Here is a 20,892-nt window from a genome sequence, read left to right as displayed (position 1 = left end):
CAACTACAAGTTTACAATAGTGGTCTGCATTCCTCTCTCTTCACTTGTTTTAATGATGCGATTTATTGATACAATATCGTTGGGATCAAGTGATGCTATATTGAGCACCCACAACAATTTCGGAGATCTGCACTTTGATACGAGTTAGTTTGGCCAACAAGCATTCATATTATTACCTTTTGAGGCTGACTTTAGATGTTTTCGTCATTGTAGTAGTGCACTGTGATTATAGAAATTGTTTTGGATCTAGACAATGGTGTGCGATTATTGTGTGATGCTTCGCATCGTTCATTTCTCTCCTGCATGCTTTGGAGATTGTGTTTGGGGCCGACAGTCTATGTATTACATGCTACATCTCATTAGGCTAACCTAGTAGATGTTATTTGAGTCGTGGATATATATTGGCAAATATTTTTCATAGACAAAGGCATGAGTTATGGATGATTGTGCATGAGATATTGTTAAGTATAAAAGAGTGAATGTGCAAATAAGAAGAGATGAAATCAATTGCAGATGTATAAACAACAAACTGTAATGAACATTGCAGAGAATTCAATGCAATTAGTTCATTCAATATAATTCATTGTAATCAGTGCTATTGTATCTTGCCCTGGAGAAGCTATTTTCAAGGATGTGCAAGTCCTTTGTATCTTTCCCGAAGGTACTACGCTTTGGTCTACAAATTTATATTAGGAGTAGTGAGATCCTTAGCCTCCAATCTAAAACAATGGAATTTGTTTTTCATACAATGGGTGTGATTCTCACTGTGAATTTTCCCTGCATTGGGTTTTCCATGTAAAATCCTGGTGTTATTACTTCTGTGCTTAAGTTGAATGTAAAGTATTCAACAAGGATAAGGAGAATAGCATTGTATAATTCTCTGCGTCTAGAAATCTTTGGAAGAATGTGATGCTTATATAGATCCTCCAGTATCAACATTGAAAATAGCAAATATGTGTCAGACCATGTTATTGAATATTGATTAGTGTTTATAAACTGTAATTGAATGTTCAATGGCATAAAGATCTTTTTTGTTTCTTCAATGAGATAAAATCATGAGAAATCTAACCATTTGAGGAAAAAAAAATTATGTATTGCAATTTTGCAGCATTAAAAACAACCAATGACCAAGAAATGAAATTGGAAGTATCTGTCAATTACAACAGATAATGGTTGTCAGAAGAAAATTTGACAGCTTGTTAATTTGTTAAAATTTTAATATCCATTCCTAAAATGCTTTGACATGTCTTGTAAATAGAAAAAAAAAAGCTAACTGCTGTCAATAAATTCATCGGTAACACCACAGAAATTCAGCTTATTAGCAAACAGTTTGACACAATAAAGTTCTACTCAGCAGTGTCAGTAAGAAGGGAAGTTATGGTCAACCTCTTTTGTCCAAGCCTCCAAGCCTCCGATAATATCATGTACTGCATGAAACCCTTGACTACACAAATATTGAACAGCTCTCTGAGAGTCATTACCTCTTCTACATACAACGTATAATGGAATTCTTGAAGAAATCTGTTCCAAAGTTGTTCCATTTGCCTCCTCAAACGACACTGATTCCTCTGATAAACTCTTAACTGACATCTCTTTCATAGCTTCATGAATTATCTGGACTTGATTTTCCAAATGCGACAGCGGAATGTTTAAGGAATATGGCAAAGAAGCAATTTTGTACTGGTGATTCTCTCGAACATCAAGCAAGACATATGGCTTTCCACTTTCTTGATGTTGCTTGAATTCTCTACTAGTAACTCTTTGAGGAGATGGAAGCAGACATAAACTTACAGGGTCCTGTATTCAATTGTACCAGTGAAGCACTCAAACAATTAAGACCAGAGGCAAGATAAGTTACTTAACAACATGCTCCAAAATATCAAAACAAAAATAATTTAATTCCACATGCTACTAACACAGACCAGTAATTTCAGATTGCAAGTTTACCTAGAACAAAAACCTCAGTAAGCACTAATAGATACAAGCATTAGATGGGCATATTGTAACATGCCTAATAAGGGTGATTTGCAAATTTTGCCCATGTATTTGGTCGATTATACATCTGCTGACAACTAAAATATCCTTCCTATCCTTTGTTTTTGTTTTTGGGATTGCAGTGCCTTTTTTTATTTACTGCTATAAATGTTAAAAAATGGTCACTAAGTTTATTGGTTGCCTATGCACATTGCAAGGAGCTAGTAGTTAAAATCCACACATGTTATGTATGAACCTACAAAGAAGATGCAGAAATCAAACAGATAATATAATATTTTATGAATATTTTCCTGTAAGATAAAAATAACTACAGTTTTTTATGAATGTTTGGGTTCTTATCTCATAAAATCTCATCTGTGAGAATCCTAGTCATCTGAAGTACTGTTGAAAATCAAAGAGAGTGATTTGAAGTGTCCCCCATTGAAAGTCCAAGAACCGCTTGAAAATCCCAACATTCATTAGAACATTAAATATTTTTCATTTAAATGAAAATACCACTTTGTCCACAGGAATTATTTCTTCTAGGCTAGAAGTTAAAATCCTGGAACATGTATTGCATGAACATATAATTTTTTTCACTTACTAAGCATGATTCTACTAAAAGGATCAAGCTAAAGCTGGTAAAGAAATGCCATCTCCACGTTCAGGATACCATTTCTAGTAGTGTTTCATTATATGAAGATTAAATACAGACAGTCATCGGCATATTATATCTTCAAATCTTTGACTTTACAATACTCGAACGCAAGCAGTGTGCCTTAAAAATGCATCTGGGGGGGCCTGTTAAAGTAACCGAGATCGTTTCTGCAAATGTACTTTTCATTGCCATTGTAATTGATGATTTCCAAATGCAGATTTGGATCTCATAAATGTATAATATGAGAGGAGACATGTCTCTATAGTTAATCACCATTTAAATTATCAATAACTATATGCATAACTTATTATTAACATATATATAATATTAATATATTAACCATATATGTAATATAATATTATATTATTATATAATACATATTATATTACATATATCATATATATATATATATATATATGAGATATATAATGCATAATATATAATATACATTATATTACATATATAATATTTATTATATATATAAGAATCACGAATAACAATTCATCTGAAAAGATAAACACAGATTAGTATATCAAATAATCAATGTCTTAGTTCTACTGACGCTAAAACATTAACAGGGCTAGATGGTATTTTGGAAGTCTGAGATATTTCTGGTGATAAAAGAGTTGGTATGAGACATCCCCCTCCCACCCCACTTTTTAAAATGAGACTGATGCATACCTATATTCTTTCCTAGAAGTAGAGAAACCTTGGCTTCCCAGGAACATCAAGGCGCCCCTGCAAGCATGCACATTTTGAACAGCCAAAAAAGCAAGGAAGCCCTTCTCAAGTAATGGAGAAAGGAGAGTGAATAATCCAGATGACCTTTCAGATTGAGCCAAACTAAGCTAACAGCACGTAACCTGCTGAAATTTGTCATGAGATTCCAATCTATTCACCCTGGGACCAGAAAAACTTATTCCTTTGAAAAACTCCGATTAAACCAAAATGAAAAACATCAACACTTTGAGATCCATTCCGCTATGCAAAAATAGAAATATAGACAACTGGATAGTGTTGGTTAGAAAAAGAATACTTTGCAAAACAAGAAGCCACTAATTAAAGTTAGGGACATGTTGAACAGAAAGAAAGCTTATATCTCATATTATTGGTAATGATCAAAGGTTTATTTGTATGGCAACTAAGAGCCTTGTTCTAGATAGAGGTCAACTCAACATTCTTGATAAAGGTTGTCAGCATGGAAGGCTGCCCATGAGAAGAGTACCATATTGTATGCTATACAGAGCAAATAAATTAAAGTTTGAACCATTCACATTTGTGTCTTTTAAAATGATGTTCAAAACATATCAATGAGACTAGACTAACTTGCACATACCAAGTTCAGTTCACTGACATCATAATTGAATCAATTCTTGATCTTTGTATGGGTTCAAGGTTTATATATTTGGTACACAAATGTTCACAATTTAAAAGCTTCAGCTTCTTTTCATTTCCCTGAGTTTTAAGTATTTTTTTTTATGTAACGTCTCGCCCCTGATAGGATATCTCTTTTCTAATTTTTCGCTTGTCTTTGTTTTGCATTTTATGTTTTTGGAAATATTTGCAATATTTGATTCAACAGTGAATGTGGCAAAAATAAAAGATATTACAATAATAATTTCAACTCAAAAATCGGACGATACATAGGTAATATGGAGCTGAAAATTCAGATTTTTATATCAGCTTATATACTCAGTATTGTCACAAAGTATCGACAACCCAATTGATAAAATATCCCCTTTTATCTAAGAATACAATACCCAGAAAATCAGGGAGTTCAATTCATGAATTTACAGTTAAGATATGTCTTGAAACTCTCCGTCATATATAGTTGCCAGAATGAACTGTTTTGTTTGCAGCAGTTATATACAACAGAAAGAATATCATCAAACCTTGTCGAATATATGGCACCAATTAAATCATCAAACTCTTGAAATTTTCTATGGATTATTACTTCCAATCTGCACACTAATGTTTCCCACATGCCAATGAAGAAGGCACAGCCAGCAGTGAAGAAATTCCATAATGCCTACCTTCAATAACTCTTGATCTTCTCTGCATAACCTCCGAAAATGTTGATAAAACAACTCCAATCGAGCACAGTGTGACTTCTGAGATAAATTTATCAATTACCAAATGTTAGATGATCTTTCATTAACTATAAATAGTAAGTGTGCTAGATTGAACCAAATGAAGAGCAATCCTGAACACTTCTGACCTCTCAAGTGGGAATAAATCTCCCACACTGCCAACTGAGACCCTCTAACCACCAGTCTTAGCTTACGAGGGCTAATAATAGGCTAATCCAACCATAAACAATATCATCCCAAAAGGGGGACATTACATTTTAGTAATAAAATAGAAACTATTTCAGATATTATTTTAACAGTTGTCATGTCGTGAGATTTTCACACCATCATCCCATTGTAAATAGTGACCCCCTCTTTTCACTTTACTAGTAGGAGTAGGTCTTAGAAGTCTTAGTTGGGAACGATTTTGAGTATCCAATCCTCAGATGGAGTTTGATGATAAGGCCAAAAATTAGATCAGACCTTGAACTTGAGTTTGGGCTTGAATGAGGCGACATTCACCAAGTATGGGGGGTGGTGGCAGTGACCTGCACGAGGGATAATCCTCAGGGCAGGGCGGAATCTGTCTGCTCTTGAGGATAAAGTCCTCTTCACCTAAATTCCCACCCCCTCTTTAACTTGAAATCATGGCTTACTTCTTAGAGCTGCCTTGACATGAACACCTTAGGATATTAGGGGGTGATCTTGACATTGTTTGAGGGTCAAACATTGGAGAAAATAAACCAAACCTAAGGAAAGGTGGAAATAAGCCATGAAGACAAGTTTTGGAAAAATGTTGGAATCCTCAGGTAGGGCTGGAATCTGCTCCCTGCCCAGGATTTTATCCTTGCAGCAATGAGATTTCCCTTCCCCTAAAAGGCATAGGAATTCAACATTTTTGGCAACAGTACAAAACAAGTTAGTGGAGGGTCAAGTCTTGAGGTTAGATGGCAAAGTAAAAGGGAGAAGGGTGAAGTTTGATCAGGGGAAATGTAGAATCCTTGGGTAGGAGAGGAATCCATCCCCTACCCAAGATTTTTATCCTTTATAATCTATAATTCCTGTCCATGAGCAATAAGAAAAGGTAAGATATCGAGGCAATGAAGACAAGTAATCCACTCCCTCTCTGATGTGGCATGAAGAATGTATGTACAGAGGACTAAACTGAAATCAACAGGGATGATCATAAAATCCTCTTAGAGGCTTGAATTCTGCCGTCTTAATGAAAATACAAAAGCAAATTGTGTTTAGAAAATTACACAAAATGGAGAACAAGACTTTGGGGGAGAGGGGGGACAGGAGGCAACAAACTAAGGAAATGTTAATGAGAATCAAGTTGAAGGAGATAAAAGTAATTGCCAAAGTTTGAAGCAAAAAGGAGAGTGGTGGATAATGAGGTGCCTTGAGGAAATTCCTCTAGGGTGTTGGATTCCACCACACCATGAGGAATCTCTCCTCTCCTATGACTAATTTCTGCCTTTGGTATAAAGATCACACAAGACATTATAGAGTACCCCACAATTGATAGTTCAAATCTGAATTGGCATGATGACTTGGTGAGGGTATTAAAATCAATATGACCAAGATTAAAAAGGAACGTAAGATGCAATTTGGAGAAAGTCAACAAAAATTCCTTGGGGGATGGCAGATTCCTCCAGCTACCATGATTTCTGCCCAGATGGAAGAACAATTCTCAAGAACCACAAAAAACTCGCCTAGCATTAATTGGCTCCTCTTTAATTGCTAAGATGCACAAAGGAGAATGGTGGAAGAAGGGTGATGATGCGCTGCCGTAAGGAAGCAAAAATGAGTTTAAAGATTTGGGAAAGGATCCAAAATCCTTTCCACCCTTATTTCCTCCTTCTATCTAGAGATCAAACATGATTCATAATCCCCCACAAGACAAAATAGGTGGACAAATGAACAAGTTGAGGCGACTAGGCAAGCTTGAAGGAGCATTCTATGATGGCAGAAAGTCAAGCTACATAAGAAACATCCTCTAAGGGTGGCGGGGTCCATGACTTTTAATCCTCAAACATATCACAACTCTGCCCATCTATCAAGGCTCACACAAGGATCGATATACAGCCATTTGATCAAGGATATTAAACATTTTGAAAATTTAATTGCCCTCCCTTGTTCATGTTGGCCAATTGGACTGAGAAAACAGGTTAATCTAAATAATTTCATTGGCTAATCAAGAGCCAAAGTCAGCCTGTCTAGGGGATTGTGCCCCCTCGGCCTTGACAGCCTGTATAAGGAGAGTCAATTTTGCATCAAACATAAAAAAAATTCTTACCTCTGCAAGGTGGCAAATAATCGCTGCTATGGGTAGAAAAACCCCATATTCAAGACAACAAGAGATCTAATATAGGATCTAGAAGGCATACAGGCAGTGATTTTGCAGAGAAGAAAAAATATTGCTAAAGAAAATAAATCAGAGTTAAGGTGGTGAAGAGAGCGAAATCCAGGCATGTTGCTCATTAAAAAAATTATGTATTGTAATGTCCCCTTTTTCAGCCAGTCTAGTAACTGTGGGATTAGTCCATTGCTGCGACCCTCGTGGACCGATCGTCTGGATAGAGGACATTTTTGTACACTGACACCTGATGGAAATATTGTCATTGATGTCAATAACACTATGAAGTTTGATTCATTAAGAATATCATTCACATTGATTATAGTTGATAATGTTACAGTTGATAAAGACTGAAAAGAAGACAAATAGTGACGAATCTTGAAAGGAAGACTAATGGCAAAAGAATAAGAGGAAATGCTTATTGGTAATGACTACAGCAACGTAAGGGAGAATGGATGGGTGATAGTAATTGAGATAATAATAATCAATCAATAAAATTGTAAGGATGAAACTTTAAGAGACATGTCAACAAGAAGCCATGTCAATATTGATTCTCTTCTATAAGTCAGTGAACTATTTGCAGCGAACTATGTGTGGATGAATCATTGTCTATATACACAGAGAGGTAGCATATTCATGGCTCAAGATGTATAGGAAGTTCTGATAAATGGAAGCAGCAATAAATACAAGATGGAACAATGACGACGAGGAATAAATTTATCACTGTCATCGCTGTTTAAAAAAATGATTGAGGTTTGGTAGCTGCTAGTCAGAGGAGCCCACAATGATGTTGGAGGATGAGATGGAAGGGTAAGCGCTGAAGTCTATGTGGAAGCATCGCTAGCATACGATGACTATTCTGAAGTCAATGGCTTACTGAAGAAAAATCGAAAAACGATGTAGCAGCAAAAAGGATGACAATGATTACATGTGTTCAGATCAATACAACAAACCTGCAGAGAATCTGAAATTTGCAATACTTGACACTCTTCCTTAAATAAAATGCATATATCTGAGTGACTTCAGTGGTAACAACTGCATCGACTGTCCCTGCAGTAACTGTAACAACAGCTCTAGGAGCCTTAACCTGCTGAAGCTCGGTGTCGCTAAGTCCATCATCAACTCTGCAGATAGGACTAGCAGGTGCCGTACTAAATATAGGTATGTAATGTTCCCCAATTCTAGAATAGAATTTAATAATAATTAATAATCTTGAGAAAACACACACACACACGCACGCACATATATATAATATATATTAATAGACAAATATAAATTATAATATAATCAATATTATCAATCAAACATAATATATTAATGAATAAATGAAATTATACTATTGAAATATATTATAAATATATTAATTATCATATTTGATTAAATAATATAAATAACTCATATCATACAATTATATTTATTATGATTGAAATATAAGCATATGTAAGATTTGTATAAATATTTCAATGTAATAACAAACCAATATTAAATGTAAATACATTGAATTGATATCAATAGTAACGACTATTCTCTTTCACGCATATATTACATGAGTGATAGTATTAATGAAGGGGAAGACGGAGAACAGGCAGGGAAAAAGACGGGAGTAGCCACCATCAACAGAGGTGAGGAAAGAGGAAAAAGAATTTTTAAAAGCACATCCGCATACTGCTATACAAGCAATTAGCATGGATGGAAGGAGAAGAGGTCAGGTACACAGTCGGACACCAGATGGAAGGAGAATACAAAAATGGAGAACATCTAGTCAGCAATCAATATGAGGTGTGAAGGGATTTATGGTGACTACATAATTATTAAGTATTTCCGGCTATTTAGAAGTTCTAAAAATGGACAACCATTACCATAGCTTAGGAAGGGAACAATAAAAATAATGGCAGACCTGTAGAATGAACAGTGCAGATAGATGGGAAAGAATGGGAGAGGGTTGGAAAAATCGATGCATAGTATTAAAATTCGAAAGAGCATCCAACTCCATGGAAGATACTTAGAATTGAATAACTATAAAACTCAGTGACATTGATACTAAGTTTGAGAAAAACCTTATATCACAGTGAAAAGCATTAACAGAATTCATTAACAGAGAAATATAAAATGATTAAGCATTAGCAGAAGATATACGGAAGAAGAAAATATATGAAGACAATCAAAATACTTTTCATAAGTATACGAGGTTTTCAACAGGAGATTCATATTAAAAGACTGAGTGCCAATCATGAACTGGACGGAGCAGTCTGAGAAGCTCGTCAGCCCAGGTCATTACAGCATCAAGCAGATAATAGAAATTAACACAGTGAACAGAATTGAAAAGGGACTAATGTTTTATCAAATACATGAGAGATTTCATACTGTATATATGTTCGTATAGACACAGTAAACACATTCACTAGAACTGATATGATACAACATATTCATATTATTAAAAGCATGAAATGACAAGTCTCGGGAAGAGACATACAAGTCATACATTGAGGCTATAAAACAATGTGATGCACATTCCAACCAAAACACTTGCAGCATCGATATATATGACTTTATGAAGACTCCAATTTGTAAATGCAAAGATGAACGTGATTCATATCACTAAAGAGATTCCATACATCCAATCAGCAAACTGATCAAGCTCATTCATCAAGGCTGTTCAACCAGGCATTAGGCATCAAAACATATTAGAAATAAAAGATTCTTTTAATTATCAAAGGGAAAAAAGGGTATATCACAAATATATCCACAAGATTAGATAGAGACCGTTGGGTAGAATTTGAAGAAAACTACAAAGATAAGTCGAAGGCAAACTCTATAGCAGACTTGTGAGAGAAATTATAAAGGATTTTGAATATAGAAACACTTGTAGAAGTGTATCAAATATTTTATTTATGTGGGAACTATGTCGTAAGATTTCATGAGAATAATATAATCAGTTTTTCAAAGATTTGATTTCAAGGATCACGATAGTTCAAAGAAAAAGTAATAACCAGTGTGGAGAGCAGTCATATATACACTAGAAAGGGTTATTGCATCACTGAAGGTTTTTATTGTTTCATAGTGTGAGGCAACCTCGGAAGGGGACATTACAAGGTACATCTGCCTCAGGGACTCTTTTAAGGGAAAACACAAGCTTCCTTCCTTGCAACCTTGATGTCAGCCTTCTAAAGGCAGAAACCATATACCTCGCTGCCCTTTCAATTGTCTCTGGATTAGACAAGCTCTCTGTCAATCTCTGTTGATGAAGCTTAAGTCTCTCCATACTCTCCTGCAAAGCATTCATCTTCGTGCTAACTTTGTCATTACTCCATTGACTTTTAGAACTGTCAATCCTTCTATGTCTGTCCATGGCTAGAAAATGCTAGAGCGCTGGTCACTCCAAATGCAACAACAAATCTAACAATAATATAAATTTCCTACCCCACAAGATGGCAGGAAACCACTCTGATACCAATGTAATAACCCCAACCGGCTATGACTTCATGAAACACCAAATTCTTCTCTAATTCGATTGTTTGACATTTCGTCAAACACTTTGCCAGCAAGCTCTGATACCAATGTAATAACCCCAACCAGTTATAACTTCGTGAAACACCAAATCCTTCTTAAATTCAATTGTTTGACATTTTGTCAAACACTTTGCAAGCAAGCTCTGATACCACTGTAATAACCCCAACCGGTTATAACTTTGTGAAACACCAAATCCTTCTCAAATTCAATTGTTTGACATTTCGTCAAACCCTTTGCAAGCAAGCTCTGATACCACTGTAATATCCCTTGTCAATTCGAACCTCAACTTGTTGATTTATAGGTCAAGGAAAATTGTCAGACACTTCCAATACAATCTCTATGCTTGTTTTTGAGTTTCAAACTAATTATGCTTACTTGAAATGATATTAAAGGGAATCTAAACGCCTATAATTGATTACTACTATATCTAAAAAAAGAACTAAATGCATATGCAATTCTCTTTTGGCTTTTCAAATGCATATAGATGAATTCTAAATGAAAAATGAGCACTTACACCAATTGGTATTTTGTCAAACACTTGGCATGCATACTATTATGTCAATCATGAAAGATACAAATATGCACATTACATTAAATATATAGACCTGCAACTTATCACTCCTTCAATGAGATATTTTCTAATTCAATGTTTAACATAATATTCCAAGGCTCTTGGCTTTGCAACACCAAAAAATACTGAGTAGAAATGACATTATAAATCTGATATAAAATGCATAGTTACACCATCCTAGGGGACGGGGGGTCGGCGAAACGGGGGGACAAGTTTCCGGGACGGGGGGACAGAGGGGCCTTAATTTGGGGACGGCGGGGGGATGGCGGCAGGGGACAAGAGGGGTGTATATATCTATGCATATGGTATTTAAAAATGTTAGTTATGAAAATATGTATTGCAATATAGGATGTAAAGATGTAAAAGAGTGAATACTTGAAACATTGCATTGAATTGGAACATCGAACATTAAACATAAATAGTTGAATTTGCAAATAGTGAATAGCAGGATGTCCCCATCCTCGGTGGAGGTGGTGGAATCTAGTGGCACCGCTGGGGACGGGGAGACAGAGTCCCCAAGTCTCCGGTGCGTTGAAGTCTCCGAGACGTTGGGCAAAAAGGGGGGGGACGCGTCCCCGTGTTACTATGATAAAATGTGCATCTACAACTACTTATGACAACCAACTTTACAATGCCAAATGACCAATTTAAATGATGCAAATTGATTCTAGAACCTGATATACAAATCGCCCAGTGGAGATGAAATTGCAATCATAATCAAGCCAAGTACTGTAGTACGGGTACTGGTCATGACACTATTCATGGCACTATTCACGTCACTGTTCACAGCACTATAGCAACCAGCAATAAATGTATTCTCCAATTTAAGCACAAATAGGACTCCAGAATGAATCTCTCTTGAATGCCAAATTCAATGGATATTTCACCACCTAAAATGGTTGCAACACTGAAGAATTGACACTCTCCAATGGCTAACTGAAATGAGAAACCCTTAGTTTCTTCTCCCAAGTTTATATCAAATACAATTGACAACAATCAGATGCCTAGCAATGAAGCTCTCGCCTCTATTTATTCTTTTCCTTCACCCTTCTATAAAATTTTTTTATTTTATTTAATTGCACTCTCTAGAAGCTTCCCCCTTTCTAATACAATATTAGTTGCGCTTCTAGAAAATTAAATTAATCAAATATTAAGTCACCTTTAGATTTATTTATTTATTGACTTTAATTTAACTTGGCTCTCCTTATTTCTCCACTTAGCCTTCAGAGAACGAAAAGATAAGAACTACATTGAGAGTCTAAAAGATGGGGAACATTACACATACGTACAACACAGGAAGCACTAATCCTAACACAACAAGCGGAGTGAAAGCAGAAGTTTCAATAGCTTACCGACGGGCACCAAGGGGGTGAAAGAGCACTAAGTGAGGGAGTGCATTCACCTAGTAGATCAAGGAGTGTCGAGGAGTTGCTTGAGGAAATGCAACAAAGATTAAATTTGGTAGAAGAGATAAGGGAGGAGTTCCTAAACCTGTACGCACCAAGGGTAGAGAATCAAAACGAAAGAGAAGTAACTCACACGGCTCAAAGTGCTGAAGGAGCACGAGTGTGGAGTGAACTCTTCGTTTCCGATACACCTGACGAATGAATACAGGTAGAGAATCAAACAACTTCACTTGAAGAAGATTTCTTCACATCGAGTAATGCGGTTGTTCAAAGTAGGGCGGTTGTCTAAAGCACGATTGTGCAGAACAACGCGGGTACTCAAAACAACGTGAGTACTCAGAACAACATGGGTGCACTGCAAGCACCACAAATTCAAAAGAAAGTAGCAATGCGAGGACCGAAGGGAAAATTGCCGAAGTTCAATCGCGATGGGACAGTCGATCCAATCATTGTCGTCGGTGTTTTGTATTCTGTAGCCGACGGGTAAATAGTTTGTAGCGGACATAATGTTTGTGTCCGACGGACTCCTTCGGGAAGGTTCGGCGAATAGTATTTATATCTCGTCTGAGATCATTGTAAAGGATCATCTTCTACTATTATTCATCTGATGAAACATAATGTAATGTCTGGCATATGCGAATATAATTTTGCTATATCTGTTCCATTGTCTGTATGCGTTGATTTCTTTACCAGTATGGTAAACATTTGGCACTGTTGCCTTATGAACCTGGAAGGTGAGAGGAATGAAGATTAATGCCAAATCAGCTTAACAAGGATCGGAATAAGGTCAAGGGAAAAGATGGAATCCATACTGCGCAAGAGAATTTAATTCTGGCACAGCAAACGAAGATTTCAGAAGATTGCCTATAGAAACCGGAGCGCCGAAGAATTGTTGAAGGAGACTCAACAGCGAGTGGAGTTGGTGGAAGAAACACGGGAGGAGTTCTTGAATTTGTGTTCGCCAAAGGAAGAGAATTCAGATGGAAGAGCATCGACTTGCACAGCTCGGACTGCCAAGGGAGCAAGAGCATGGAGTGACCTCGTCCGGGATACACTTCCGCGGGAGAAATTCAGAAGATCCTTTTTCGCCAGTGTGGGAGTGCAGACCACCGGTGTGGGAGTGCAGACCGCCGGTGTGGGAGACCAGTCCGCCGGTGTGGGAGTGCAGACCGCTGATGTGGGAGACCAGTCCGTTAGTGTGGAAGTACAGACTGTTGGTGTGGGAGTGCAGACCGCCGGTGTGGGAGTAAAGAGCGCCAGTGTTACAGGATCGAGCAACGCCTGTTTACAGAAACCAATTGTGATGGCTAGACCAAAAGAGAAACTGCCGAAGTTCAATGGCGATGGTACGGCTGATCCCATTCGACATTGCAAAACATGTGAAACGATGTGGAAGGCAAATGAGATAACTGATAAAGATGGCTGGATGAGGCAATTTCCGGCCACCCTACGAGGTGTAGCAATTGATTGGTTCACTGATACAGATCCACAAAAGCTAAACAGTTGGGATAACATTAAAAAGGAGTTTCTGGCAGAATTTAAACTCTTGCAGGATGATAATGAAATTGTAGCAGAGATCTTCAATACTAAGCGAGGGAAGAACGAAACCGTCCGTGTTTACCCCAAGAAATTAAAAGACTTGATAAACAAAATGGAAAGTAAGCCGGCAGACGAACTTCAGAAAAGATGGTTCGTGGAAGGCCTATGCTCGAAGTTGCAGAGGAAAATGAAAATTGTGCCACCGTCGTTATATACGGAAGCCTATAGCAGAGCATTGGACCTCGAAAGTGAGCTGAAGACAAAGAAGAAGACGAAGACTAGCTCATCTACTTCGGATGACGACGAGCCTGCCAGAGGTGATAGCAGTGACGATGAAGGCAACAGTAAGAAGGTTCGTGCCCTACAGAAGGACATGATCCGCATGATGAAAGAGTTTAAAAACATGCAGAAGGAGCCAAAAGGCAGTGAGCTGTGGTGCACGAAGTGTAAGACCGACAGTCATACTAAAGGATCGTGTCCAAAGAACCAATTTTGTGACATTTGTCAGATCATGGGCCATTCGACAAAAGAGTGCCCCTTTAACATGAAGACAAGAGGATTTTCGCAGGTGCTTCTTACACAGGAGGCTTCCCCATCGGGCAGTAGCGGAAATACGAATAGTGCAGGTGCCACATCCGGAGGGTACAGGAATAATAACAGAGGGCAAAATAACAACAATGCGAACAATAACAATAATAATGGGAGCCGAAGTCGAACCCAGCATGATGCAAACAGACGGCCAATCATTCAATGCCGAGCATGTAATTTATGGGGTTATTTTGCACGGGATTATACAGCGGCAAACACACCAAAATTATTATGCTGATGGTGCGGACCTGACGACCATAAAGATGCCAAGTGCCTGAAGTCTGGAGTAAATCTGATCACTGTCCGGACGGATGTAGAGGAGGTTCTGGCAATTACACAGAGGCAAGCGGAGGAAAAGAGAAAATTGGGGGAAGCGCAGGCGAAAATTGCAAAGGCATCATCGCCGGGGACATCTCAATTGAAGGACATCATCGGCACCTTGGCAAGGAACTTCGCAGAACAAAACATTGTACGATAGATCTTACAAACGGAGATACCGATCAAGATAAGTGACCTACTTCTCATAATGCCCCAGTTATGGACGGCCATTCTGAATCATACACCGTTTCCGAAAGCAACGGAGGACATAGGAAGGGACAGTAGGGAAGCAATGGCAACAGACCCAATGCTCCTAGCACTCACATTCGGACATCCGATGGTCGTCGAGATGGGGATTTTGGGAAATGTTCTGACAAACACAATTGTCGACGGAGGGTCCGGCGTGAATGTGTTGCCGGAGGATACTTGGAAGAAGTTGGGAAAGCCGACGCTGTGGCCACCTACATTCCAGTTGCTCACGGCGGACCAGCACAGGATCAAACCGTTAGGAACCTTGAGGGCGCAACTGGTAACCATTGGTACGCAACCATTTTTATTGGATTTCGTAGTCATTCCATTGAAAAGAAAAGGATATGATGCTATTCTGTGATGGAATTGGTTGGTGCAAGCAAAAGTAAAACATGATTGGAAACAAAATACCCTATCAATGGAGTGCGGAGGCAAAAGATTCATAATTGACCTGCACACACAAATGGTAGGTGAGGAGGCAGCATCGTCAGACTCAGAAGGTGAAGGCGACAGTGATGACGAAAGAAACGACAATGAAGGAAAGAGAAGAATGGAACCGAACGACAAAGGAATATTGAGACTAGACGGAGGATCAAATGATGACGACCTAGACTCGGTGAATGGCCTTTAACATTGGCAAATAGAAGACTACGAACTCTTTCCGAGTTGTAATATGCTAAGGGTCGATGAAGGTGAGAAAAAGGAGGAAAATGAGTGTTCGGAGGAATACAGAGAAGCAGATGACGCAAAGGAGGTTACGGCTGAAGAAGGGAAGGACATACAACACAGACTCAGAAAAAAGAAAAATTTCACCATTCGGTACACGGTGAATGGACCACACAGGAAGAAAAGAAGGCATCGCACCATAAAATTACTTGAAGGTTACTGACAGCAAAGAAATAAGCTAGATGCGCAACGATCGCAGGCATAGTGGGCAATGGAGGTGACACAAAACAGACGTAAGGCGTGGCATGACAAACCTCTCAGACTCAACAAGTTTCCACCAGGGCAGTTGGTACTCAAGTACGACGGACAGAATGAAGTCAAATTGAAAAAGCTTAAGGCCAGATGGGTTGGACCATATCAGATCTGGAAGGTCGGCAACAATGGATCGATAAAATTGGAGACATTGGACGAGCAAGAGGTGCCTCTGGTAGTCAACGGATCTTACTATGCCAGGAAGATGCCGTCGTCGTCACTGTCACAGAATGATCAGATGATTCCCTTGTCGTCGTCGCAGAATGGCCTTCCATTTTTCTGCAAATGCTGTGTATTCCGCGGGTGATTCTTACTTCCCCGTGGGTGTCTTTCCTTAGCGGCGGGCACAAATTTTTTTTTTAATGTTTTTCTGCCGCTCTTTCCGCAGGCTGTGCAAGGGGTCGTGGGTATTTTGTAATTGCTTCTATTCCTCCGCGGACTTTTTTTCAACCGTGGGCTTGACTCCTTTTCGCGGGGGGGGGGGGGGGCTCTGGCAATTTCTTTCTCTGCTAAGCTCGGCAATGGGATTGTGGTAAAAGACAACTATACAGACAATATCGTTCCTCCAACAGAAGACTGTATTGTAGCAATTCTGTGTTTTCTTATTCAGAAGGGAGCACCAGATCTAACAAACTTGAAAAATCACGCAATGAATTAAAGTTAACGATCGGCAATTTCGAAGAGAGAACCTGTTTTTTTAATCCAACGGTGGCTGATTGAGATTCAAAGTGCCAAGTGTGAGTAAGGTGTGTGGAGAACTGGGAAATTTTAATTGGAGGCATCGGAGGAGGCATCGGAGGATTGGAATACAGGAGGGGGAAAGAGGTGTGTGTCAGGCTGGAAGCCGCATGAGAAGACAATGGAAGCAATCAGAAGTAACCAACAAAAAAAAAATGACGACAGATTTAAATTGTTCAGAATGAGTTACAGATGATGCCAAAGGAAAGGGGATGCATTCGTAGTTGCCAGAAAGAGTGTAGAATCGACAGAAAATGACAAAGATGGTGTACTCCGTGCATTTCTGTGTGGGTTGCGAAGTGCTAATTTGGTCTTGGCGGCAAGGGGCATTGCCCCCTGGACCCCCAATTGTTGTGGATATCAGTCATGAAGTGTGACCAGTTGAGAAGACTTGAAGCTGCTACAGCCATAGATTGTCTGTGTACCAGAGGCACTAAGAGTAGGTGTTGGCCAAGAGGCTGTCTTGGTGGATGCGTAGAGAGCTCGGGAGAAGTCGATCATCCAGTTGAAGGCACTTCAGTGACACTTGGCTCAGTGGACCCAGAGTTGGAAGCAGACTAAGCAGCACGGGTGGCTATCAAGGTCAACTAAGGAGACATTTTTTGTTGTCTAGTCATCGAGAGATGACTTTTCTTTTTGGGGGGATGATGTCGTCAAGAAATAATGTAACGGGATGTACTTGTCGAGGTAACGGGATGTATGCGTCGGTGTATCAGGATGTTCCCAACGGGGTATCGGGAGGTTCCCGACGGTGTATCAGAAGCTTCCTGACAAGGTATCGAGAGGTTCCCGACGGGGTATTGGGAGGTTCCCGACGGTGTATTGGGAGGTTTTTGTCAGTGTATCAGGATGTGTGCCATTAGGCCGACATGTATCGGGATGTATCCAAAAGGTTCTATTATTGTAGTTGACATGTATGTAGCCGACGGATACCTTCGAGAAGGTTCCTCGGATAGTATTTATATCTCCCTTCGGGATCATTGTAAGGATCATCATATCAGAACCTAATGTAATATCTTGGCATATGCGAATATAATCGAAGGCGTTCTGCTATTCTTATCTGTTATTCTATTATTTGTATGCATTGTTTCTTTACCTACTACGGTAAACAACACTATAAAACATGTAAAATAATCTGGACAACGAATGGTGTAACAGACCAAGATGACTAGGTCCGATAGTTTCCGGTGACCCTATGGGGTGTAGTGATTGATTGGTTTTCGGATGTCGATCCAAAGAAATTAACTACATGAACAAAAGTGAGGAAGGAATTCATAGCAGAGTTCCAACTACTAAGGGATAATAACGAAATAGTAGCTGAAATATATAGTATGAAACAGGGAAAGAACGAAACAATCCGTGCATATGCAAGAAGACTAAAGGAGCTGGTGGGGAAAATGGAAAGCCAACCAACGAATGGATTAAAAAAGAGCTGGTTTGTTGAAGGGCTATGACCGACATTAAAGAAAAAGATGAAAATTGTACCTCAAACATCATAAATAGATGCATATAATCGGGCAATGGATCTGGAGAGTGAGCAAAAAAATGAGCAAAAAGAAGAAAAATAAATTGTCGGACTTAGACGATTCATCTTCCAAAAGCAGCAGCAATGACGAAGAGTCAAGTAAGAAGGTTCAAGCATTGCATAAGGACATGTTATGGATAATGAAATTCAAAAATCTGAAAAAGAATCCAGACTCAGTGAAAGGGGAACTATGGTGTATGGACTATAAGGAGGGCCACACAAAGGGCTCCTCCCCGAAGAAACAATTTTGCGATATATGTTAAATTGCGAGACATTCCACTAAGGAATGTCTGTTCAATATGAAGACAAAGGGACATCAGCAAGTGTTACTAACGTAGGAAGTGTCCACCGAATGAACATAAATAATGGCACAACCTTAGGAGGGTACCAATACAATAACTAGTGCAGGTGAGGCAGTAACAATAATAATAATAACAATAATGGAGGCCGAAGTCGAATACAGTATGACTCGAGTGGATGATCAATGATACAATGTCATGCATGCAACCTCTGGGGACACTTCGCCAGAGATTGTATCACAAAGGAAACACCAATGTTGTTGTGCAGATGGCGTGGTCTGGGAGACCACGAGGATTCAAAATGCCCTAAGCAAGAGGTGAACTTGTTAAGTATTGAAACATGTGAGGAGGAAACATTAGCCATCACTCGTGAGGAAGCAAAGAAGGCAATGTATCCAGATGTAGAAGAGGAAAAGAAAAGGTTGCAACAAGCACGAGCGGAATTGGAAAAACAAATGGAAGCCGAGAAATCACAAACAAAAGACACAACTGGCACCTCGAAGAGGAACCTGGCAGAGCAAAATATTATGCGGCAAGAAATGCAAATGGAAGTTCATATGAAACTGAATGACCTTCTTACTGTTGTCGATCAGGATTGCGCCTATAGCAAGATGCAGAATCCAGCCATCCTGTTCAAACATTAAAACTCTCTTGGGTGGTGGGTTGTCCTAAAACGAGAGATGAATCTCCTGAAGCTAGGTCGGTTCCTAAATAGTGATCACCTAAAACCTAAATTGTATGCAGGAAAAGGGATGAGAATATTCAAAATAATGAATACTAACCTATATGAGGTGATACACTGATGATTTGTATGCAACTTTAATCAAATCAGCACAAATTACCCAAGATATAAATGATTCACAATACCTAGACAAGCATGCAACTACAAAACTAATTCTATGCAAGGACCCAGAATCTTCTGCTTTGAAAGGAAAATGTAGGTTTTACCAATTTTCTACAAAAAGAATAAAGACAAACAAAAACCTACAATTACAAGTATCGAAATTCTAACACGCAATAAAGAATATAGCTTTAATGAAGGACGGACACAACAAAAAAGATAAGAATCCACAATATTGCACGAGAATCAATGAGAAGGAACCGCTTCATCTATAAAACCAATGCTGAAAATTTTCTATTACAAAATGCTCTTACAATCAACTCAAAATTTGCAATGTGCAAAAATTCTAAGCCCAAAAGAAGATTTCTCATAATGAGGTGAATGTACAATAAATAAATAAAGCTCAAAACTCTAATTCAGATATCAAAAATATAAATTGAAAAAATAAGTCAAAACTAATCCAAATAGTGAAGAAACCCCTAAAAACTACTCTCAACCAACTGTCCAACTAATAGCCAACTGAAAAACTGCCTCTATCACCTCAAAAGCATGCACAAAACCCACAAAACCCTAGGTCAGATCTCAAAACCAACCTAAAAATATGATGTGTAAAACTGCTCAAAAATATGCAAAATATGCATAAAAAAGGTTCCCATAATGAACTATATGCAAAACTGGCCTTAACTGTTCCGTATCTCACCAAAAATAGCACTAAAAGTGCTCCATTACTGCATGGAAAACTCAAACTGCCCTTTGACCAATTATGCATGTAGACAAGTCCGAGAAGACTATGAAAATGCCAAAAAAAGCTCCATAATCAACTCTACAGTCTCAAGTTTGACTCAAAAATAGCCACTAAACTCCAATCTCAATGACTCGAACTCCTTTTTATTATTATTGCACTTAGCATTAACAAATTGATTTACTTTTCATCAATTTATTAATATTAATTACATATTTCTAATACAAATAATAATAAATCAATTCTTTCGTTCAAATAATAAACAAGATTTATTTTTTTAATTAATTGATTTTGTTAAACATCAATTAATATAATAATAATAATTCTTTATTTTAAACAAAATAATAATCTATATATTAACATGTACATGACTCCTATGTTAATAAATAAACTCTCATAGTGTTTTATCCTCCAAATTCTTAAGAATGGACCCGAAAGTTTATAAAACATAATTGAGGACAAAAATAAAAGTGTATTACATTTGCTATGTCTTTGGCATTTGAATGTGTTGTCTTGCATTTTGTCACC

The 20,892-nt window shown here is 38.2% G+C and overlaps 1 protein-coding gene across 1 annotated transcript in view; it reads right to left on the bottom strand.

Annotated features, from left to right (window-relative positions):
* Positions 1-1,071: 1,071 nt before the first annotated feature.
* The window catches only part of CNX5 (co-factor for nitrate, reductase and xanthine dehydrogenase 5), a 268,770-nt gene continuing 248,949 nt past the window's right edge, over positions 1,072-20,892 (bottom strand). Inside the window, exon 11 of the mRNA XM_089792002.1 lies at positions 1,072-1,797. Within this exon, the coding sequence (XP_089648128.1) occupies positions 1,360-1,797 (438 nt within the window). The 3' untranslated portion in view covers positions 1,072-1,359. The remainder of the gene's footprint in view (positions 1,798-20,892) is intronic.

The sequence above is a fragment of the Cupressus sempervirens genome, chromosome 7 (assembly GCF_028749045.1).
Source record: "Cupressus sempervirens isolate cs-2001-9-10 chromosome 7, ASM2874904v1, whole genome shotgun sequence".
Taxonomy (NCBI): domain Eukaryota; kingdom Viridiplantae; phylum Streptophyta; class Pinopsida; order Cupressales; family Cupressaceae; genus Cupressus; species Cupressus sempervirens.
This window is presented reverse-complemented; position numbering and strand designations above follow the sequence as displayed.